This window comes from Erinaceus europaeus, chromosome 21 (assembly GCF_950295315.1).
Source record: "Erinaceus europaeus chromosome 21, mEriEur2.1, whole genome shotgun sequence".
Lineage (NCBI taxonomy): Eukaryota > Metazoa > Chordata > Mammalia > Eulipotyphla > Erinaceidae > Erinaceus > Erinaceus europaeus.
Genome location: NC_080182.1, coordinates 13,111,091 through 13,136,317, shown reverse-complemented (window position 1 = coordinate 13,136,317; position 25,227 = coordinate 13,111,091). Strand labels below are relative to the sequence as shown.

At 40.4% G+C, this 25,227-nt stretch overlaps 1 protein-coding gene across 1 annotated transcript in view; it reads right to left on the bottom strand.

Annotated features, from left to right (window-relative positions):
- Positions 1-240: 240 nt before the first annotated feature.
- NR1D2 (nuclear receptor subfamily 1 group D member 2) overlaps positions 241-25,227 on the bottom strand; it is a 42,822-nt gene continuing 17,835 nt past the window's right edge. Inside the window, exons 4-8 of the mRNA XM_007517183.3 lie at positions 22,503-22,647; positions 19,255-19,877; positions 16,647-16,832; positions 11,636-11,846; positions 241-3,712 (exon numbers count right to left, since the gene is read on the bottom strand). Coding sequence (XP_007517245.2) covers positions 3,516-3,712; positions 11,636-11,846; positions 16,647-16,832; positions 19,255-19,877; positions 22,503-22,647 — 1,362 coding nt within the window. The 3' untranslated portion in view covers positions 241-3,515. The remainder of the gene's footprint in view (positions 3,713-11,635; positions 11,847-16,646; positions 16,833-19,254; positions 19,878-22,502; positions 22,648-25,227) is intronic.

Here is a 25,227-nt window from a genome sequence, read left to right as displayed (position 1 = left end):
TACTTAAACCCCCCCAAAGAAAGCAGGATATTCAAGTTTGTTAGCTATATATATAAATAATCTTTTATTTCTCCATACTTTTTACATCAGACCTAAAATCCTAGTAATACTGCATATTTTGTGTATTTAATAGTATCTTAATTTTTTTTTAAAAAAAGATGCTACTATGCTTAGAGAAAAATAGTAACTAAAATTAGAAAAGATCTACAAAACCATTTAGAAAGACACCAAAACCACATTTGATTAGAAATAATATTTATTATCTCCTGCCTCCACGTAGATTACTTTTCAGAAACATGAAGATATTATCTATGTCCTCATCAATTAGTTTGTAGAAATAAGCTTAATTCATATATCCCTGTTGACAATATATTTCTATCATTTTTTTTTTTTTAAACAACAGCCATTTAATTTTTCCATGTTAGTTCAAGAATAGCTTCAAGTTTTGTTTTGGATCAAATCAAGACAATGTTTGTTTATAGGTAACAATTTCTTGACAGAACCCCTCCCCCCAAGCCCCTAAAAAAAATCCTATATCCTAAGTGATAAATTCTTCTTGTACATTCAGCAAACTTTATACTGAACAAGAAAATAATGGAGCTAGTTCACTTACTCTCGTGCACGTTTAAGACTCTAGCTGAGCTTCTACATCTTGCTTTGCGATGTTTACATAAAATAGACCGTATCTTATCAGGTGACAATGGTGATTTCTTGAAATGCAGATATGAAAGCTATGCACTTAACCCACTGAAATGTCCTTCTAGGTTTTAATCTGTAGTTCAGCCACAACAAGGAAAAGTTTTGTCACAAGATGATGTGCCCCTTTCCCCTCAGCTATTTCCCTCTATAAACTTAAATCCTCTTGCAGATCATGTAAATCTCGAGTCACAGAAACACTAAAAGTCCAGGGGGGGGGGGGGGGCTAGCTTGCTGACATAATGCCCTTATGTTTGCTGACATAATGCCCATATTTTAATTTTAAATGTAAAATCAGAGGAAAGCATCACTTAATTCATACAGTACATTATAAATCAACAGTGTCCACCAACTCAGAAGTTTCTTAAATTGGTTGTCTTCTCTGGATATAGTGAATGACGATATTCGCATACATATTATGCACACATACGCTATGTATCTGATGTACCTATAAACTTTGAATCTCTGTGCCAGTAGAGGCCCCACACCTATGCAGGAACCCTGATTTATGACTCAACTAAAGAATGTGCTTGTAATAGGCTGCTGCTGGTTTAACTTTAGAATTAAAGTGTGTTTCAAGAATGGGCTCATTTCAAACAAAGAAACACTTTTGAGTGGTACAGAAATGATTAAGTTTGCTTCCCACCATCTACAGAAAGGATTGATTCAAATAAAATATCAAAAGACAAAATATGAATCTCTATACCTATATATAGATGTGTACCATGTATATATTGAACCTGACTAAAGTTTTATAAGCAATACTAACAGTTCTGGCTACACATTCCTAAAGACTTAGTAATTGTTTTAAAGATACGTGTTATAAAGAAATTTAGGGAAAAAGGCAAAAATTAAGAATCAAGATGATCTTAGAGGTTTTCAGCATTACTTCAAAAAGCTGTATCTATCCCCCATAGAAGAAAACTATGCATTTCTCTTAAGAAAAAATTATAAAAAGATAATGCTATGTAAAGAATTCACAAAAACTATACTGTATATCCCATAAAAGTCACCCCTAGTTAAGGTAAACCACAATTATGGTTACATTGTATTACAGACATCACCACCACCTTTCCTCTTTAATAATGAGAGGGTTGAACTTTTTTTAAAAACCTATTTAACAGGTGCCACAGAAATTCAAGTCTTACTAGCAACAAGTTAAACAAGATTACAAAGTAAGGCATTCTGCTCACATGTCATTAAAGTAACAACAGGCTGAGTATAGTAAAATGGGCTGTTTTCAATTTTGTGATTTTATATAATCCAAAAATTATATAGAAGGCATTATTTACCAAAACAAAAAAATCCAATTAATTACTAGTTTCCATGGAAACAGAAAAGCACATAAGATGAACTCTTTAACTATCCTTAATCTTAAAAAAGCCCAACATTAGAAATGTGGATGAAATGTCTTTGACTATACCATTTCTAAGTCTCTAGGTCACACATATACTGATTTTTCAAACTACAGATTAAATAGAATTTTGGACTACCCCTGTAGTGCTAACATTCAGGGGAGAGAGGGAAATGGACTCAGAACATACTTGTGGATCCATACTCATATATAATTCTCACACACACACACACACACACACAGACACACACACACCAACATGTTAGTTTTCTCAAACGCTGGTATCATCAAGCTGCAGCATGTGTATAAGGGACAATTATTCAAATTGTTTTTAGCACAAGGAAAGCATCTCAATAAACTTCTAAGCAACTAGTACCTTGAGCCAAAAAAATTTATCAAAGGTGAATTTTAAGATTCATGTTTTTTTGAATTTGGACTTGACTACCTGTTGCATTTCTACATTAAGTGTTGCTTTAGTAAACAAAAATAGAGCATAAATTCAATATTCTGTTTAAACATTTAAAGCAATGGTTATGTTATCAACAGGTAAAATGCACCTAATTTGGGTCTTTTGACACCTCCTGTTTTAAGTTTACTGTAAGATAAAGTTCTTCACAGTTTAAAATATTGTGAAGAAATATATTTATGTATAACTATATTCACATACACATTATGTACACATACTATGTATCTGATGTACACATAAACTCTGAATCTGTGTGCCAGCAGGATGCCCCACACATACGCAGGAAGCCTGGATTAATAGACTGGTGTGACTTGTGATTTCTCAGAAATACTTAAGAAAAAAAAAAAAACATCATTATGAATAATTACATTAACAAAAGAATTTACCGTATTTACATAGTGCCCATATCCCAAGAGGTAAATACGTTTTATAGACATTTTTTTTTAGTATCTCTGTGAGTCGGGGCATTAGAAACATTATTAGTTCTTACTTCCCACAACCAAGATAGCCTAAGATCATACAGTGGCAGAGTAAAACAGATATGGGAATCTAACTTGCAGAAGTTTCTGAGTACCAGACCACTCTTGTGAAAATCAAGTTTTCATTATTTAATGGAACTTCTACCTCAAAGGGTTAAGTTTTCTATCTCCATATGTTTGTGATTGTTTGTTACGTTTGTATTACAGGGAGGTCAAAAAGGTTTTTGGTTTTGGCAGATGAAAAGAGTCTGACATTCAGTGTGGTTATAATTCAGTGTAACGTCTCCAGTTGAAGTGTGACACAGCTGATTGGCCTATCAGGGAGATGCGGTCACTATCTACTTGTGGCTGAAGAAACCTCAGTCCAAACAGCTAAGCCGATCACAGAGATAGCCTACAATCTTGTATTGTCTTAAAGGTCTTTTCTATCTCCACATATGATATACACATATAAATAAGCATTTTAGCACAAAAATGTACAGTTAGCATGAGTCAGTTCATGTTTAAATAACCAAAGGCCTTAGGGGTGAACTTTGAAGGCCAAGAGTTCTTCAGAGTGCATGTTGTTCAAAGATCGAAGATCTGGTAACTTGAGAAGAAGTTTTGTAAAAATAGATGCTTCGTTTGGATGGTTTTTCATTATTAAGGTCCTTAGTGCACGGATGAGGGTTTCCTGCAAAGCCTCCACAGAGTTGACATTTTCGATTCCAGATCGATCTAGTAAAGTTAAAGGAGAGATTATTATACTAACATTGAATACAATTCTCATTCATCAATCTCAATAAATTCAAGACAATGTTCTCTGACAATTATTTTTAAATCCCAAATGACACATTTTTAAAAATTTCTTTATTGGGGGATAATGTTTTACAGTAAACATAATAGTTTGTACATGCATAACATTTCTCAGTTTTCCACATAATACAACCCCCACTAGGTCCTCTGACATCCTTTTCCAGGACCTGAACTCTCTCTCTCTCTCTCTCTCTCTCTCTCTCTCTCTCTCTCTCACACACACACACACACACACACACACACACACACACCAGTCTTTTACTTCGGTGCAATACACCAACTCCAGTCCAAGTTCTGCTTAGTGTTTTCTTTTCTGATCTTGTTTTTCAACTTCTGCCTGTGAGTGAGATCATCCCATATTCATCCTTCTGTTTCTGACTTATTTCACTTAACATGAAATTGTCAAGGTCCATCCAAGATTAGCTGAAAACGGTGAAGTCACCATTTTTAACAGCTGAGTAGTATTCCATCTTTTATATATACCACAACTTGCTCAGCCACTCACTGTTGTTGGGACACCTGGGTTGCTTCCAGGTTTTGGCTATTAAAAATTGTGCTGCCAAGAACATATGTGTACACAGATCTTTTTGGATGGGTTTGTTTGGTTCCTTAGGATCTATCCCCAGGAGAGGAATTGCAGGACCATAGGGTAGGTCCATTTCTAGCCTTCTGAGAGTTCTCCAGACTGTTGCTGCTACCTTTTCTGACATGTCATTCTCACAGGAGTGAAGTGGTAGCTCATTGTTGTCTTTATTTGCATTTCTCTGACAATCAAATACTTGGGGCATTTTTTTCATGTGTTTCTTGGCCTTTTGGATCTCTTCTTCTTTCTGTGTTTCTTGGCCTTTTGGATCTCTTTCTTCTTTGGATCTCTTCTTCTTTCCATGTCCTCTCCCCATTTTTGGATGGGGTCATTTGTTTCTTTGTTATTGAGTTTGGCAAGCTCTTTAGTTTCTGGCCTAACATCCAAGTCCTTGATCTACCTGGAATTTACTTTTGTACTTGGTGAAATATAGTGGTTCAGTTTCATTCTTCTGCATGTTTCAACTGATTTTTCCCAACACCATTTGAAGAGACTCTGTTTTCCCCATTTAATAGTCTAGGCACCTTTATCAAAGATTAGATGTCCATAAGTGTGGCACAAATGACAAATTTTTGTAGCTATTTACTGCATTATAAAAATAGATACTGGAGGCTGGGTGATGGCACACTGGTTGAACACACATATTCCCACGCACAAAGACCAGGGGTTCGAGCCCCCACTCCTTGCCTGTAGGGGGAACATTTCACAAGTAGTGAAGCAGATCTACAGCTGTCTTTCTCCCTCTTTTTTTTTAAATTTATTTTTATTTTTAAATTTACTTATTTTATTTGTTTATTCCCCTTTTGTTGCCCTTGTTGTTTTATTGTTGTAGTTATTATTGTTGTTGTCGTCGTTGTTGGATAGGACAGAGAGAAATGGAGAGAGGAGGGGAAGACAGAGAGGAGGAGAGAAAGATAGACACCTGCAGACCTGCTTCACCGCCTGAAGTGACTCCCCTGCAGGTGGGTAGCCGGGGCTCGAACCGGGATCCTTATGCCGGTCCTTGTGCTTTGCGCACCTGTGCTTAACCCGCTGCACTACAGCCCGACTCCCTTCTCCCTCTTTTTTTTATTATCTTTATTTATTTATTGGATAGAGACAGCCAGAAATCAAGAGGGGAGGAGGTGATAAAGAGGGAGAGAGACAGAGACACACCTGCAGCCCTGCTTCACCACTCAGAAAGCTTTGCCCCTGAAGGTGGGGACCAGGGGCTTGAACCTGGTCCTTGTACATTACAGCACGTGTGCTCAATCGGTGCACCACCACCCAGCTCCTCTCTCTCCCTTTTATATCCCCTTTCCCTCTCAATTTCTCTCTATCCTGTCAAATAAATAAAATGGAGGGGGGAATGGCCACTGGGAATAGTGGATTTGTAGTACTGGCACTGAGCCCCAGCAATAACCCTGATGGTAATTAAAAAGAAATTATGGGGCCAGGTAGTGGCCCTCCTGGTTGAGCACACAAATTACTACTGTGTACAAGTACATGGGTTCAAGACCCCCAGTCCCCACCTACAAGAGGAAAGCTTCAAAAGCAGTGCTGCAGGTGTCTCCTTCTTTATCTCCCCCTTCCCTTTCAGTTTATGTCCAAATTAAAATTAAAAAAAAATATGTGGTGGGGGAGATAGCATAATGATTATGCAAAGAATCTCTTATGCCTAAGGCTGTAAGGTCCTAGGTTCAATCTCCCACACTACCATAAGCCAGAGCTGAGCAGTGCTCTGGTGTAAAAAAAAAAAAAAAAAAAAAAAAAAACAGAGGTTATGTATGTGTAAAAAAATTATGTATGTATGATATGTGTCAGAGCCAACAAAATACCTCACATGGATAATGGGCTATTTTGCTGTGCGTACAACCGAAGTTCAAGCCTGGCCCCCCACTGCATGGAAGGAAACTTCAGTGCTGTGGTCTCTCTGTTTCGGTCTCTCTTTCTCTCTCTCTCTCTCTCTCTTCTCTCTCTCTCTCACGCGTGTGTCTCCAGGGTTATCACTGAGGCTCGGTGCCGGCACTACGAATCCACTGCTCCTGGCAGCCGTTTGTTGTTGTTGTTGTTAATTTATTTTTATTTATTTATTTTCCTTTTTTGTTGCCCTTGTTGTTTTTCATTGCTGTTGTAGTTATTGTTGTGGTGGTTGTCAGATAGGACAGAGAAATGGAGAGAGGAGGGGAAGACAGAGAGGAGGAGAGAAAGATAGACACCTGCAGACCTGCTTCACCGCCTGTGAAGCGACTCCCCTGCAGGTGGGGAGCCGGGGTTCGAACCGGGATCCTTATGCCGGTCCTTGTGCTTTGCGCCACCTGCGCTTAACCCGCTGCGCTATTGCCCAACTCCCCTTGGCAGCCTTTTTTATCCCCCAATTTATTGGTAGGACAGAGAGAGAAATTGAGAGGGATGGGGGAGATAGAGAGCGAGAGAAAGACACTTGAAGACCTGTCCCACCACTTATGAAGGTGGGGAGTGGGAGGGGCTCAAACAAGGATCCTTGTGCTTTTACTATGTGTGCTTAACCCAGTGAACCACCACCCAGCCCCCCACTCTCTTTCTCAGCCTCTCTAAAACAATTTTTTCAGACTTTCATGCCTGAGGCTCTAAAGTCCCAGGTTCAGCCCCGAGCCCCACCATAAACCAGAGCTAAGGAATGTTCTGGTCTAGACACAAAATATAGAGAGAGTATACATGATAAATTCCTTAATACTTATCTATTTTTATTCACACACACAAATTAAAGGTTCTGATTTTTAATTAGATATAATCTGTTGGTTTTAACTGTATCAAATTGGCAAAATAAAATGATAATGCAGTTTAGAAATACATAAATATATTTTCTTTAGTGCTTTTAATTGGATATTATAGCTGCTGGCCAACTTCTTAGAGACAGAGACAGAGACAGAGAAAGAAAGGGAAGTGAACCACAGCACCAAAGCTTTTCCCAGCACACTGGGGCCAAAGAGACCTAGGCCACAAACATGACAGCAGGACATCCTCCCAGGTGAGCAATCTTGCCACCCCTACAAAGAAATTTAGATCTCATGTGCAATGTAGTCACATCTGTATGATACCATGTTTATCAGGCAGCTTCTAAAATGATCTCCAATGATCCCTTATCCTAGAATCCATGTTTTTTGGCTTGTTTGTTGGTTTGTTTTATTTTTTATCAAAGCACTGCTTAACTCTGTCTTATGGTTAGAGCAGGGGATTAAACCTGGCCCTCTGGAGCCTCAGGCATGAGTCTCTTGTATAACCATTAGGCAATCTACCCCAGCCTGAATCTATGTTCCTGTTTACCCCTCTCCCTTTGTCTAAACATAAGGGTAGCTGATTGGTATGTCAGAAATGCATCATGACTTCTTTGACAACACAATCTTATAGACTATGGGGTGTGGGTGGGGCTACCCGCTTCCTTGTTGTGTACTTTCTGACTCACTCAGAAAAGCCAGATGCCCTGTGGAGAAGCCCCCATGATACCGATCTGAGAGCATGGGCTCTAGTCCACAGCCTGTAAAGGACTGGGTTGCTCAGTGCAACAACTTGCATGGAACTGAACCTTGCCAACCACTAGGAGACTAAGCCACAAGCAGAGCCTTCCCTCATAGAGTCTACAGACCACAGTCAAGTCCAGAGCTTGACTACAAACTCCTAAGAAACTGTCAATCAAAGGGAGACATTTATTTTGTTTTGTGGGATTTTTTTTAAATTTTTTAAATATTTAATTTATTTATTCCCTTTTGTTGCCCTTGTTGTTTTATTGTTGTAGTTATTATTATTGTTGTCGTTGTTGGATAGGACAGAGAGAAATGGAGAGAGGAGGGGAAGACAGAGAGGAGGAGAGAAAGATAGACACCTGCAGACCTGCTTCACCGCCTGTAAAGCGATTCCCCTGCAGGTGGGGAACCAGGGTTCGAACCGGGATCCTTATGCCGGTTCTTGTGCTTTGCGCCACCTGCGCTTAACCCGCTGCGCTACAGCCCGACTCCCGGGATTCTTTAAATACTTGTTTTGCCAGAGCACTGTTCAGTTCTGGCTTATGGTAGTGCTAAGGATTAAACTTGACACCACAAGGTCTCAGGCCCGAAAGTCTTTTACATAAAAACTATGCTATCATCTCTCCTCTCCTCTCCACTGTCAACTAGGAATAACAAAGGAGACCACCTGGGACCGCAAGACAGGACTAGAACTATTTTGGGAACCTACCAAATCACTGGGAGAAGTTGTAAAACAAGGTCAGAAAAGAAAACACTAAGCAGAACCTGGACTGGAGTTGGTGTATTGCACCGAAGTAAAAGACTGGTGTGTGTGAGGGGGAGAGTTCAGGTCCTGGGAAAGGATGACAGGGGACCCAGTTGGGGTTGTATTGTTATGTAGAAAACTGAGAAATGTTATGCATGTACAAACTATTGTATTTACTGGTGACTGTAAAACATCCTCCAATAAAGGAATTCAGCCTACCTCTTTTTTTCATAATAAGCAGAAAATAGTTGACATAAGAACGCCCAATTGATAAAATGTATGACAGAACTATTCTCAATTTTCTACATTGTAGAAACAACCATTAGCCTCCCACCCTCCTTTTTCATTTTACTTTTAAATTTTAGCCCATGTTCTGAGTGTTTGCATTGTAAATGGTCTTTTTCAGTTACATACTGAGACGCCTGTAAAAATGAATAAATGGGATGGAGGGCCAGAGAAGTTTAATTTTTTAGAAATCTTTTTCTTATTTACAACTTCTGGACTGGGAACCATTGAGTATTTCTTGTGTATTACTGCCTCCTATGGAAAAGGGATGAAATAGCTCTTGTTGATGAAAGAAATCTGTGGGGTAGTGACATAGGTTTGCCTTATTTTTTTGGCCACCAGAGTTATGGCTGTGGCTCTCTTCAGACAATATTGCTAGACTCTTTTTTTTTTTTTTTTACCAGAGCACTGCTCGGCTCTGGCTTATGGTGGTACGGGGGACTGAACCTGAGACTTTGGAGTCTCAGGTATGAGAGTCATTTGCATAGCCACTATGGTTTCTCCCCAGCCTATATATATTTTTTATTTTTAAATTAATGAATTATCTATTGGATAGATACAGAGACTCCTGAAGCACCACTTCACTATTCATGAAGCTTTCCCTCTGCAGGTGGGGCCTGGGCTTTGAACCTGTGTCCTTGTGCACTGTAATGTGTGCACTTAACCAGATGTTCCACCACCCGATCCCACCACAGTCCTTGAATGCTTTGTATCTGGGCAATCTACACTCTTAGAATCTTGAGAAAATTACCCATACCTGGAAAAGTAAGTTGTATTAAAACTCTCTAGGGGAGTCGGGCTGTAGCGCAGCGGGTTAAGCGCAGGTGGTGCAAAGCACAAGGACCGGCATAAGGATCCTGGCTGGAACCCCGGCTCGCGACCTGCAGGGGAGTCGCTTCACAGGCGGTGAAGGAGATCTGCAGGTGTCTGTCTTTCTCTCCCCCTCTCTGTCTTCCCCTCCTCTCTCCATTTCTCTCTGTCCTATCCAACAACGACAACAACAATAATAACTACAACAATAAAACAACAAGTGCAACAAAAGGGAATAAATAAATAAAATAAATATTAAAAAAAAACTCTCTAGGACCTCAGTTTCTAAAACTATAATCTTCATGCTTTAGCCACTGCACCACATCCCAGACCTGGTCTTCATTTTAAGGTCAAAGAACATTAACAAATCTAGATGGACTGCACATAAAACATATCCATCAGGTACATAGTTAATTAACAAATAATTAATGTTTGCCTTGGGCTTCACAAGAGTAATCTGATGTCAACGCCACTAGTAATCAGTTATCAGAGATCATGAAACGGTAGACATGCAAGAGACAGTGCAGAATTACTAAGAAAACAGATAGCCCTCACTGACATATGACGTTCGCATTGTTTCCATACCATAAGTGACTTTCTAGCCGCCCAAAAAGAACTGATTAGGAAAAGCAACCAAACTATCTTTCCACATGGATTAAGTCTCTCTGCCGGTGTATAGGCCCTGTAGAGACTCAGAGAGCTTGCTCTGCTTAAGAGCAAGTGAACTGACAGGTTAGTCATATAATCATGGCTCCTCAGCTACACTTTATAACCCTCGGAGCACCTAAACTGTCTTCTGCATGATAGGAAGCAAGTGGAAAGCTCGCATAAAAAAAAAAAAAACTGAAATTCTCAACCAATTTTTTTAAAAGAAAGTTAGTTAACATCTAAAAATAGCTGGCACTTACTAAATTTCCCCAAGAAAACATCACTCTGTCTCAATTTCAGATTGTTTTTGGAAGCTCTCTCCAACTTCATGGCCACTGTCTAACTGAAACATTTTGCTATAAAGAAATACAAGGTGGCAAGGAAAGTAGAAAATAGCAGTAAGTCATTAATAAATCTGTTATCACTCATTCAAAAAGGACAAAGTATATTCTATGTCATACCCCATCCTAAGCTCACATTTTTTCTAAAAGAGTAAAATTATTTACCCACGTTATACACAGAAAATTGTGTATAAGTTGGCAAAGTTGTGTGAAAACCTACAAAACTCATTAACTCACAATTTTTGTAGCTAACCACACTAAATACATAGAGACTTTTAACATCTTCAGGTAACCTATATAATGTTTTCCTTAAGATATAGATTAAAATGAGAGCCATCTATCTAGAGGCAACCAGCATTCAAAAAATGTGTTCTTCATAAAATAAAAACTCCTTTAAAAATTATGAGCAACGTATCTGCAATGTAAGGTCACCAATGTACCTCAGTGATACAGTACCTGTCTTGCATGTATGAAGCTCGATCCCTGGCACCAAAACAAAGCAAGATAAAAGCTCAAGACTTGGGAATAGAAAGGGTAATGACGGTGTGCATCTAAAGACCATTTTCTTACTGTGTTCTATATACTTTTGCCATTTACTGTCATGGTTAAAAAAAAAAAAAAAGCTTACTATGAGCAGGGGAGATGTAGCATAATGGTTATGCAAAAAGACTTTCATGCCTGAGGCTCCAGAATTCCAGGTTCAATCCCTCGCACCACCATAAACCAGGTATGAACAGTGTTCTGCTGCCCCCCACCCCTCTCTGTATCCCTTTCATTAAGATCAAACAAATAAAATATATTTTTTAAAAAACTTACTACATAAAAATAACAGTATCATCTTTCATATGGCGTTTAGTCCTTCACAGAGTTTGCTAGAACCAAGTTAACAGTCTTCTCTCCTGATGGTCACTATTTTCTAAGGTGTGGCATAATTTGAACCAGTTTACTTACCTGCAGATACCAGGACAACTGCTGTAAACAAACTCATTTCTTCATCACTAAGTTGGAGGGCATTTAGCTTCTCACTAAATTCAAACATAGAGTTTAGTAGGTCTCCTGCTCCCATTGAATGTAAATCATCCACACTATACTTCTTTCCACTTAAAAATGTGACAGTGCGTTCTTTCGCATCAAATAATGATGCAAACCGTACCATTAGAACCTGGAAAAGAGAAAGAAAAAAAAAAAAGGTCAACATATTGGGAGATATCCAACTGTAATGCTAAGAAATAACTTAGTATTCAGCTTAGTTAAGAAATGTCCTAGCAGGGCCAGGTGGTGGCGCTCCTGGCTAAGTGCATACATTAGTGCAAGGACACAGGTTCAAGCCCCTGGTCCCCACCTGCAGGGGACAGCTTCACAAGTGGCGCAGCAGGGCTGTAGGTGTCTCTGTCTCTTTCCCTATCTCCCCCTCCCTTCTCAGTTTCTCTCTGTCTCTATCAAATAAATTAATTAAAAAGAAAAGAAAGAAATGTCCTAGCAATTACCTTACAGTCCAGCAAAATCACTCAGGCATTTATCCCATGGACACTCAAAAACTAGTTAGAAGAGATATATATGCACCCCTACATTCACAACTGCACTATTCACAACAGCCAAAGAGTGGAAGCAACCTGGATGCCCATAAACAGATGACTGGATAAAGAAGTGATGGGATAGATATAAACTCCATTGAATACCACTCTGCAAAAAAAAAAAATTTTTTTTTAATGGCATTGTCGGGAGTCGGGCGGTAGCGCATCGGGCTAAGCACACATGGCGCAAAGCGCAAGGACCTGCGTAAGAATCCCAGTTCAAGCCCCTGGCTCCCCACCTGCAGTGGAGTCACTTCACAGGCAGTGAAGCAGGTCTGCAGGTGTCTGTCTTTCTCTCCCCCCTGCCTCCCCCTCCTCTCTCCATTTCTCTCTGTCCTATCCAACAACATCATCAATAACAACAACAACAATAACTACAACAATAAAAGCAACAAGGGTTAACAAAAGGGAAAATAAATAAATATTAAAAAAAAAAAGGCATTGTGTCCTTTTGGATAAAATGGATAGAGCTGGAGGTGACTATGCTTAGTAAAGAAGAAAGACAACTACCAGGTGGTTTCACTCACATGTGCAATGCAGACATCTGGTCTACAAGTTCTACAGTCTATCTGCTGAGCCACTTACCTGGCAGCTAAGGCCATTTCTTTCTTTTTTTTTTTTTTCCTCTCTTTCTTTTTTTCCTTTTTTTTTTTTTTTTGTTAATTTTTTTTTTTTTACTTGTTACTAATAGTATGTTACAAGATTGTAACTGCTTCACCACTTGTGAAGTTTCCACCCACAGGTAGGGGCAGGGGGCTTGAACCCCAGTCCTTGGGCAGTATAACATGTGCGCTTAGTTGAGTGATCCACCAGCAAACCGCCACCCTGGCCCCTTTAAAAAATTTATTAGAGGGAGTCGGGCGGTAGCGCAGCGGGTTAAGTGCACGTGGCAAGGATTGGCGTAAGGATCTCGGCTCGAGCCCCCAGCTCCCCACCTGCAGGGGAGTAGCTTCACAGGCAGTGAAGCAGGTCTGCAGGTGTCTTTCTCTCCCCCCTACCTCCCCCTCCTCTCTCCATTTCTCTCTGTCCTATCCAACAACAACAACAATAACTACAACAACAATGAAAAACAAGGGCAACAAAAGGGAAAATAAATAAATATAAAAAAATTTATGAGAGAGAGAAGGAAGGAGAGAGAGAATCATTCTGACACACGTAACGCTGCAGGTCCAATGTGGAGCCTCATGTTTGAGCGTTCAGTGTTTTACCTACTTACTACACCACCTCTTGGGTCACTCTGTGTCTTTCTTTGTGTTATCTCTTGCTCTTGCTCTATCTGAATGAAAACAACAAAAGCATATTCCTAGGAATAGGGAAATTATGTATGTGCACAAAAGGTACTAGTTCCTTTGCAGAATGGAAAAGAAAAATTTGAGTGGTATATTTTTACACAGAATCATTTTCTTTTTCTTTCTTTCTTTTTTTAAACCAGAGCACTGCTCAGCTCTGGCTGGTGGGAGTAGGGGAGGTTGAATTTTGGACTCTGGAGCCTCAGGAATGAGTCTATTTACATAACCGTTATGCTATCTACCCTCCACCTAAACCATCCTCTCTCTCTTACCTAGAAAATAAATATCCCAAGGAACTAAAAAGTCACAAAGTATTTATGTCCTGGGCTGGGTGGTGGCGCACCTGGCCGAGCACACATGTTACAGTGCTCAAGGACCTGGGTTCAAGCTGAGGGCTCGAACCAGCGACTTGTGTTTTAATCCTTGGTGTGGTCTGAATGGTCCAGGTAACCCAATAAAAGTCTATACCTTTCTGAGTCATAATTACCTGACCCCCAACACTGAACACCGAGTCCTTCTGGCTTTCTAGCTTAAATTTACTGCTGTCCTGTAAACTGAAAACCCTGATTGATAGAGGCTACTCTTGAGCTACCCCCATCTGCTCTATTTAGGAATATGGCCTATTCCCGATCTTGATCCACCTCCCAAAAACAGGAGTCTAAGGTAAAATGCCAAAGTGGGTTGTACACTGGCACACGTAAAAACAGAAGTGAGGGGGTGGGGAGAATACAGGTCCATGAAGGATGATAAATGACATAGTGGGGGTTGTATTGTTAAATGGGAAACTGGGGGATGTTATGCATGTACAAACTATTGTATTCACTGTTGAATGTAAAACATTAATTCCCCGATAAAGAAATAAATTAAAAAAAAAAAAACCAGAAGTGAGGGGCAGGGGTAGATAGCATAATGGTTATGCAAGGAGGCTCTCATGCCTGAGGCTCCAAAGTTCAATCCCCTGCACCACCATAAGCTGCAGCTGAGCAGTGCTCTGGTAAAATAAATAAATAAAAAAGACAGGTCAGAGTGTAAATATTAGTGGAGTGTTTAAAGATGCAGAGAGAGAGAGAGAGAGAATGAAAGACACCACAGCCCCAAAGTTTCTCCCTTCAACGCAGTGGGGGCCAGGCTCATCCCTGGGCTTTGCACACTATCCAAATGAGCTACTCTGCTGGCCCTTCGTGGATAAAATACTGAGGCAGCCAGCACCTGTTAGCAAGAGCAACTGAGAATTGAACCTGTGGAGGCTGGGGAGATGGTAGAAAAGCTCTTGAGCTTGTGGCTCCAAGGTCCCAGGTTCAATACCCAGCACCACCTTAAGTCGGAGTTGAATAGTGTTCTCCGTAACTTTCTCATTAAAATAAAATTAAAAGTGGGTGACGTGCACATGGAGCAATGCACGAGGACTGGCGCAAGGATCCCAGATCCAGTCCAGCCCCACCGACCCCACCTGCAAGGGGGAGTCGCTTCACAAGCAGTGAAGCAGGTCTGCAGGTCTCTTTCTCTCCCCCTTTGTCTCCCCCTCTTCTCTTGATTTCTCTCTGTCCTATTCAACAACAACATCAATGACAATAATAATAACAACAGCAAGGGCAACAAAAATGGGAAAATTGGCCTCCAAGAGCAGTGGATTTGTAGTGCAGGCACTGAGCCCCAGCGATAACCCTAGAGGCAAAAAAAAGATAGATAGATGATAGATAGATGGATGGATGGATGGATGGATGGATGGATAGATAGATAGATAGATAGATAGAGTTAAAAATCAGACAGGAAGGAAGGGAGGAAGGGAGGAGAAAAAACACTTTTTTTTTTGCCTCCAAGGTTATCACTGGGGCTTGGTGCCTGCACTACAAATCCACTGCTCTTGAAGGCTATTTCTTCCCTTTTATTGCCTTTGTTGTTTATTGTTCCTATTGTCCTTATTGCTGTCATTGTTACATAGGACAGAGAGAAATGGAGAGAGATGGGGAAGACAGAGAGAAAGACAGACACCTGCAGACCTGCTTCACCACCTGTGAAGCGACTCCCCCGCAGGTGGGGAGCCGGGGGCTCGAACTGGGGTCCTTATGCCGGTCCTTGCGCTTGGCGCCATGTGCGCTTTATCCACTGCGCCACCGCCCAGCCCCCAAGACACATTCTTTTCAATTATTCTTAAAAGACTGACTTGTTGACTGATTGGAGAGAATCAGAGCAGTAATGCTGGGGATTCATGCTTGAGAATCCAAAGCTTTGTCTATACCTAAGTGGCTTCTTTGCTTGCTTTTTTAGATTTATTTATTCACTGCACCACACCCCGGGCTGCATTTTTTTTTTTTTTTTTTTAACCAGAGCACTACATGGGCTCTAGTTCTGAAGTGCCGGGAACTGACCTTGAGACTTCTCAGAGCCTCAGACATGATTCTTTTGCATACCTACTATGCTAGCTCTCCGGCAACCCATGAAGCTAAGTTTTTTTATGCTGTGCTGATCTAAGCACCAGGTGAGGTTTTCAAGAGGTTCTCTCTGCAGTCTACGTAGGAGAGAATGTGGGGACTGTTCATATGCTGGGAATACAAAGAATTTACACTTCCTCTTTCTTTCTTTCTTTTTTTAAATTAGGTTTTATTAACATGAGAGAAGAGAAAGAGAGAGCCAGAGCATCACTCTGACACATGGAAGGCTGGGAACAGAACTCAGAACTTCGAGCTTTTCCCAACACACCAACTGATTCTCTAGGGGAACCAATGTTGCAGGACAGCTGTCGACACATGGGCAGGTTCTGTCACCTAGCCAAAGAGATCTAGGCAATCCTATGTCCACAGCCTCACAATCTGTAATCGCTCAAAACTGGAAGCTGCCCAGATACCCAATGACAGCCAAGTAAGTGGCCAAGCTTTCTAAGTCCATCACTCTAGCCACTGTATCCGCTCCTGGACCACACATTCTATTTCAGACACTAAGCAAAGCTGCATTCACGTGATCTCTTCCCAAGACCCTGAGGTGGTCACTGTTTTCTGGGTAGTACCAACCTCCACACTACAAATACTTAGGATACTTAAGAAAGAAAGAAAAGAAATGACTGCTTGTCCTGTACCAATATTTATGATAAATGAAACCTACCTCAAATGTCCCAGCTTTTAAAAGGTTGACCTGGTCATGCTGAGAGAGATCTCTAAATCCAGGAATACGTTTTGCAAATTCCACCACTTCTTTTACTGCTGGGGTGAAGCTCATCGAAAATTCTTCCCAGATTTCATGCCCCGATTTATGTGGATCCACATATGGAGACTTACTCATTGGACAGACCTAACATACACAAAACAGGAAAAATCTTAAACTGTGCAAGGTGCTATTTCAAAAGTGGCATCTTACTCACTGGAAACTCCAACATGAAAATAATCCTCAGGCACAACTGAATATACTGCTGTCAGCACTTTCTCCATGCCCTACAGACACTAGGCTAGAGAGCCTCAAGACAACCTAATTTAAAGAACAATGTCCTTACCCCCCCCCATATATATATATATATATATATATATATATATCAAGCTATTTTACTTTGAGGGGAAGAGACAGGTGGTGGCATTTCTGGTTATGTGCACATATTACCAAGTGCAAGGACCCCAGTTCGAGCCCCAGCTCCCCACCTGCTAGGGAAGACAGCTCATGAATGGTTAAGCAGGTCTGCAGGTGCCTCTCTAACTCTCTATCTTCCCCTTCTCTCTCAATTTCTCTGTCCTATCTAATGAAAATTAAGGGGGGGGGGGAATCTAAAAAAAAAATTTACTTTCTAACACTGCTACTATGTTACATTGGTTTTATCATTTTCAAACAACATCATACACATTTACCTAGTTTTCAACTGTTTAACTGGGTATGACAAGTTCCACTCACCATTTAGATAAAGGAACAAGATTCTAAAGGATTTAGAAACTTATCCAGATACACATAGAAATCACAGGCCTAGAATCTAAGTTTTTCTAAATAGGCACGTGTATAATGTAATTTCAAAACAGGAAAAGCTAGTGCCCTGAGAGATGGTACAACAAACAGAATGCTGGATTTGCATGCATGAGGTCCTTAGATCCCTGGCACCATGGAATGCCAGTGGTACTCTGGTTCTCTCTCCCTTTCTCATTAATTAATTAAAATTTTTAAAGGGGAAGGAAAAGTCAATGGAGATACCTTTTTTTTTTTTAAGTTCACTGACTGACCATTTTTTTCATAAACAATGGCCTGACCTCTGACCTCTATTTATTCAATTATGAGACAATTACTAAAGATACAAGTTATACTTTCTAAATGAGGGTGGGGAGGAAAAAACAGAAAGGGGGAGATAGCATAATGGTTATGCAGAGACTCTCCTGCCTGAGTCTCCAAAGTCCCAGGCTCAATCCCCTACAGCACCATAAACAGAGCTCTGCTAATTAACAAATAAATAATAAAAATAACAAGTAAACACATTTAAAAACAAACTATAAAATATACACTGGATACTCTATGAGTAAAATCAGCCTTCAAATTTTTCACAAAACTTACAGAATATCAGGGAATAGAATGATTCTACAGAGAATATCACAAAATAAGAACCTAAGTGTTGGGCAGGGGATACAGCATAATGGTTATGCAAAAAGACCCATGCCTGAGGCTCTTAAGTCCCCTTGATCACCACTAGCCAGGGCTGAGCAGTGCTCTGGTAAAATTATTATTAAAAATAAATACATCTGAAACTCTCAAAAAGAAAAAAAAAAAAGAGAGAGAGAGAAAAAGACCTAAATGCTTGTTTCCCTCCCTAAAGCTGTCACTAAACCTAGTAGAAATAGGTCTACTTTCAGACCCACAAAATCAAGTACTTGCAAGTGAGGAGAAAGAAAAAAAAAAATCTAACGTGAGGATTGTGGCAAAGTCAACTATTTTGAAAAGGAAAAGGAGGATATTTTAATTACCTGACTGTAGAAAATATCAAGCACTATCAAAGGACCTCATGGTTTAAACAGGAAATGGTGCAATGGTGCGGTACTGCTGTTTTCTGATGAAATTTTGGATGAGCATACACACTGTGCTTTTATGCAGACTGTTGGATTTGATGAAGACTTGAATGACAGGAATAACATTAACTAGTTGCCTAGTATAAAGTCTAAGAAATTCCTTTTTTAAGTTAACCTTAGTATGAAAATATTCCTAAACTCTTAGTAGTAAAAATATTCATACTCTATCTCCAAAGGCCTTTTTGCCTTACTATAGTTAAAGAAAACTCTTTCTATAAAATTAAACAATCACTGTCTGTGGTAAGCTCTAAGATCAGACCTTTGCAAGAACCCCAAAGCTAGTAAGGTCGGTCGGGATTAATCAGAAATGCTAACAATTTAAACAGGTTTCTAAGTAAAGGACCAATTATTCCACAAGACTTCCTAACCTGCCTAGGATACTAACCCCAATTTTATTATCAATCAAATCATATGTTTGTACCTTGCAGTGTGAAATGAGCTCATTCAACAAATGGCACTCATTAAAAGAATTTAGCCTAAAATACTACACAAAAACAGATCCTATAAATCTCTTAGAAAATGTTTCTGACAGCCCCACCCCACCTGCCCCACCCAACCCAGCTATGCTGGCATGTCCCCCAAAGAAAACCTTCAAAGCTTCCCTCAATACAGGTAGGTGAGCAAGCAAATAAATAAATAAATGAATAAAAAGATTTATAAATATATTGATGTCACTATACCAGGTGCATTCTCCCTCCAGAGTTGCAGAGGTAACTATTCTGGTTCTCATTCTGAGAAAATCCATCTACGGAAACTCTATCACATACTCTTTGAGTATAAGCATTTGAGAAGTTCATACAATGTCCATTTGAAATACAAATGGCATGCCCGTTTGGGTAATGCATCATGTTCCTCCCTTTGTACTGTCCATTGAGATGCGGCTGGCTCTCACTACAGGGGAAATGGCTACTAAGCCCACTGCCACAATGGTCATGATTTAAATTGTACTGCTCCATGTTTTTAGGAATCCGTTCTCTCTGAGGGTGCAGGGTTTCTGTTGGATTTTCTCGCTGTTCTTGATTATACATAAAGGTATCCTTGTGTGCTCTGGTCACCATGCCAATCACTTCTTCCTTGGCGAAATCAGAAGAGGGAGAAGAGCTTTTGATGTTTTCTTGCTCCAGCTGGGGCTTGGGTCTCAGCTGTTCCTGGGCTGGTAAGGCTGTCTGTTCATGGTGGTCTATTATGCTGTCATTCTGCAAATGACCACTGAACTGGCTGTTCATCATAGTCTTCATCGCACTTTGCATTTCAATTAGCATCCTCTGCTTTTCACGCTTAGGAATACGACCAAACCGAACAGCTATTGAAGAAAAAGATATTTAACACCCAAATTCTAAATAAGACCTGTTTACACAAAAAGATAACACAAAATTATCTCAAGGCTATGTCCTCTAGTCATATAGAAAAGAATATCTCTATGTTTCTGGTCCAAGTTAATCTCCATGTTTACGTTTTTGTTTATGTGTGTTTGCTTGTTCATTTTTATTTGTGATTAGTAGTGGATTATAAGACTCTAAGATTATACGGCATAGTCCCACATCACCCACCACCAAAGTTCTATGTCCTCATCCTTCCACCTCCCAAAGACGCCGATTGTTTCTGATATACTGTAAGAGGTGGGAAAGGAAAGAGAATTTTTCATTTTCTCCCCAAAACAAAACTAAGGAGAAAGTCTACCTCGGGTTTTTTTTTAAGTAAAATCTAAAAATTACATATGAAATTAACTCATGAAAAATAGTTTGAAGCAAACCAGCATTATACATGGTAACTAGTTAACAAGGCTGAAGACTTCATTCTAAGATTCCAGTCAATGAATATAAACACTGTTCACAGAATGGGGACATAGTATAATGGTTATACAAAGACCTCCATGCTTCAGGTACCAAAGGGCTCAGGTTCGTCCCCAGCACCACCAAAATCTAGAGATGAGCAGTGCTCTGGCTAAAAAAAAAAAGTTAATAATTTAATAATTTAATTTAATGAACATGCAGGGGGAGGGAGAAAATAGAGCTCAGGAGACAAAGCCTTGGACTCTTAAGCATGAGGCCCAGAGTCATCCTACATGCCTGAGTGATACTCTGGTGTTCATTCTCCTTCTCCCTCTCCCTCCCCTCCATCTCTCTTCTCTCTCTCTCTCTCTCTCTTTCTCTCTCTCACACACACACACACACACACACACACACACACACACACAAATCTTTAATAAATAAACAGGGGGCCAGGTGGTGGCACACCTGGTTGAGTGCACATGCTACAATGCACAAGGACCCGGGTTTAAGCCTGAGACTCCCACATGCAGGAGGAAAGTTTCACAAGTGGTGAAGCAGTGCTGCAGATGTCTCTGTCTCTCTCCCTATCTCCCCACTCCCTTCTTGATTTTCTGTCTCTATCCAAATAAATAAATAAATAAAAGTATTTTTTTAAAAGAAACAAAATGGGGTGGGGGTAGATAGCATAATGTTTCTGCAAAGAGATTCTCACACCTGAGGAGGCTCCAAAGTCCCAGGTTCAGTTCCCTCCACCACCATAAGCCAGAGCTGAGCAGTGCTCTGGTTGGAGAAAAAAAAAAAAAGGAAACAAACAAACTCGCTGCTGTCAAGAATGTGATACAGCAGGTAGTACACTGGGACTTTAAGCATGAGGTCCTGAGTTTAATCCCAGGTTCTGCATATGCCCAGAGTGATGCTCTGGTTCTCCCTTCCTCTCTCTCTCATTAGTAAACACTTTTTAAAATTAATTTACTGGATTTAATTAAAATTAATAATATAAATAAAAGTGAAATAGTTTATCCTCCTTTCTTCCAGAGGCTAGTCTTAGAATGTGTTCCCCATCTCTAGCATTCATTTCCCTAAGGGAAAGAACAGCTTCTTTCCAGATTAATATCTATACAGATATAATAAAAATTCAATATAGCCACCCAGCAAGAAAGGCTCTAGTTACGATCTCTAACATCACTATTGCAAACTATTTTATCCTGTCTTATACTCTACTTCTATTTCCTCCCTTACAAAGGATTGTCCTTTTTATTCTCTTAGGGCAATCACAATACCAATAAACTTTGGAATAGTATTTCTAATGCTGTATTTTTCTTAAATCAGGGAATTAAAATAAAATCTTAATTAAAGAAACCCTTTGCAATAGCATGTTTTTGTGAGTATAAGATAGTAAAGCTACCTCAAGAATTGATTAAATTGCCTTTGACAAATGTTTCTTAGAACAGAATGAGACTGTCTAGAAGTTAGCAGTGATCCCCTTCACCATAGGGACAGATTTTCCAGTAACTTCATTCACAAATAATACTAGTTATCCTACAAGTTATAACTTTTATCTTCTATGATAAAATGGATCAAGACAGAAATGAGCTACTACTTCCGCTCCAAACATAGTCTCTTTCAATTCTGCATCTCCTTTGATGTATTTAGAATCTCTACTTGAACCGAAAAGCATATTACCTCCTCTTGGTTTCGTAAAAAGTGAGAAAATGTTCACAAGAGTAACAGATTCTTCAGGAAGGCTAAGAAACCAAGAGAAAGAGGCAAGGATTCCTATCTGTTTTCAGGAGGGCAAAGTATTCAAATCATATAGAAAAACTAAGTGGGTCTTTTTACAAGAAGTAATAAAACTAAATCAAGCCAAAAGTTGTTTCTCTGGTGATGATCCTAAGACCTGACTTTAAGAATCTGGGTTCCTACAGTAAGGCCAAAATGTGTTTTCTAAAAGCACAAGAGGACCACTGACTTATAGATCAGATTTATACTGAGGAATAAGATCCAACTCCTCTCACCCACCACCCCTAAAAAAAAAATCCTAATAAATGTATACCCCTGCCCAATAAAACAATAAATTTACTTCCCACCACCACCACCACCCAAATATCCAAGCCCTGTAAGCTTGAGCTGAACACGCTTTTAAACATGGGACATACCATCTCTGGACATTCCAACAGACAGACATTTTTTGAAGCGACACTGCTGACACCTATTCCTGTTCATTCTCATTATAGAACAGTTTTCATTCTTCAGGCACTTCTTGTACTGAATGTTTTGCTGAATGCTTCTCCGAAAGAAACCCTAAGCATAAAGGAAGAGAGATATCCATTCACTTGAAATCATCCAAAGGAACTCTTTAGAGTAAACCCCCCCCCCCCACCAATGCCTAACTATCCAGTACATTACTAGTCACTTAGGAAATAGTTTTGGCTTAAAACAGAGTGAAATATAAAATAATCACAGAATGAAACTGATACCCAGTATCAGTAAACAAATTTGTCTACTAGTCAGACAAGATTATTCTGCCTTTTGGAGAGCCTGTGCTTGCGGAGTACTTTTGGTATAATCTGCCCTGCTACCCACCCTTACACCTGTAGTCATACTTTCCTTCATTAAAAAAAAAAAAAAGCGACTCCCCTACAGGTGGGGAGTCGGGGCGGTAGCGAAGCAGGTTAAGCGCACGTGGGCTCAAAGCGCAAAGAATGGTTAGGATCCCGGTTCAAGCCCTTGGCTCCCCACCTGTAGGGGAGCCGCTTCACAGGCGGTGAAGCAGGTCTGCAGGTGTCTCTCTGTCTCTCCTCTTCCTCTCTATCTCCCCCTCTCTCTCAATTTCTCTATCTCTATCCAATAACAAAAAAATAAATTTAAAAAAATCCGGATGGGTGTAAATAGCGTAGTGGTTATGGAAAGAGACTATTATGCCTGAGGCTCTAAAGTCCCAGGTTCAATCCCCCACACCACCATAAACCAGAGCTGAGTAGTGCTCTGGGGAAAAGAAAAAAAAAAAAAAATCCAAGACTTCTTTAATTTTTTTTTTTTAATTTAAGAAAGGATTAATTAACAAAACCATAGGGTAGGAGGGGTACAACTCCACACAATTCCCACCGCCCAATCTCCATATCCCACCCCCTCCCCCGATAGCTTTCCCATTCTCTATCCCTCTGGGAGCATGGACCCAGGGTCGTTGTGGGTTGCAGAAGGTGGAAGGTCTGGCTTCTGTAATTGCTTCCCCGCTGAACATGGGCGTTGACTGGTCTGTCGGTCCATACTCCCAGTCTGCCTCTCTCTTTCCCTAGTAGGGTGGGTCTCTGGGGAAGCTGAGCTCCAGGACATATTGGTGGGGTCTTCAATCCAGGGAAGCCAAGACTTCTTTAAAATAAACCATTATTTATTTTACTTGATAGAATAGAGAGAAGTTAAGAGGGAAAGAAAGATAGAGAAGGAGAAGGAGACAGAGAGACACTTGCAATACTGCTTCACTGCTCTTGAAGCTTCCCTCTACAGGTGGGGGCTGGGGGCTTGAACCTGGATTCTTGTGTATGGTACACATGCACTTAACCAGGTGTGCCACCACCCAGCCCCCAAAATCCAAGTCTTTGAAATATGAATGACTAATTCTTAAAGAACCGATTAAGAAATGTTTTGCAAACTTGTAATACCCTCAACTAGAACTAAAAGATCACAAGCTGATGCTCACTTGAACTGCTGATACCAGCAAGGCCTACTTACACATGCTAGGTGTTCCTGGTTACTTCTCAGAAACAGGTGTGACAAACCTCACACCCAGAGACAAACTAATGATCCAAGGAATGACAGGGCCTGTATAAACGGCTGTAGGGAGCTGCCTTTGTTAGACAATTGAGGTGCAAGCCCTCTGGCAGGTCTTCAAAGATCTCCAACTCAGTAGGAGGAAAGGGAGAAAAGCAGAGCTCAAGACCACCACCACCACCACCAAAATGATTCTGAACTGTATCTTTTAGGGCTGGGTGGTGGTGCCAACAAGGGTTTGAGCCCCGACTCCCCACCTGAAGGAGGGAAGCTTCATGGGCTGTCAGACAGTGTGCTGCAGGTGTCTCTTTTCTCTCAATTTCTCTGTCTCTACCAAAATAAATAAAAGTTTAAGAAATTAATGTGAATGGCAATCTAATTTTTTAAAAATATGATTTTATGATTTCTCTTTTTTTTTTTTCTTGCCTCTAGGGTTATCGCTGGGGCTCAGTGCCTGTACTACAAATCCATTGCTCCTGGAGGCCATTTTTCCCATTTTGTTGCCCTTGTTGTTGCCATTGCTGTTGTTGGATAGGACAGAGAGAAACGGAGAGAGGAGAGGAAGACAGAGAGGGGAAGAGAAAGATAGACACCTGCAGACCTGCTCCACCCCTATGAAGTGGGCCCCCTGCAGAGATGGGGAGCCAGGGGCTTGAACCACAATTCTTCTACTGGTCCTTGGGCTTCGCACCATGTGCGTGTAACCTGCTACCATTGGGCCCCCATGAGTCCTTGTTTTTTCCACCAGGATTATTACTGAGTCTCTGTGCCTGTAGATGAATACACTGCTCCCGGCAACCTTTTTTTTTTTTCTTCTTCTTCTCTTTCTTTCTTTCTTTTTTATTAGATAGGACAGAAATAAATTGAGAGAGGAGTAGGCAGAAAGGGAGAGAGAAAGATAGACACCTACAAACCTGATCCACTCACGGAGCTTCCCTACTGCAGGTGGGGCACGAACCTGGGTCCTGGCACATGGTAACGTGTGAGCTTAACCAAGTACACCACTGCCCAGCCCCCAGTTTCATTCATTTGATTGTGCTTTTGATGATCCATAAAATGAGAATGATGCCTGGCCCACAATTTGTACTTTTGTAAGAAACGGATCTTACAAAA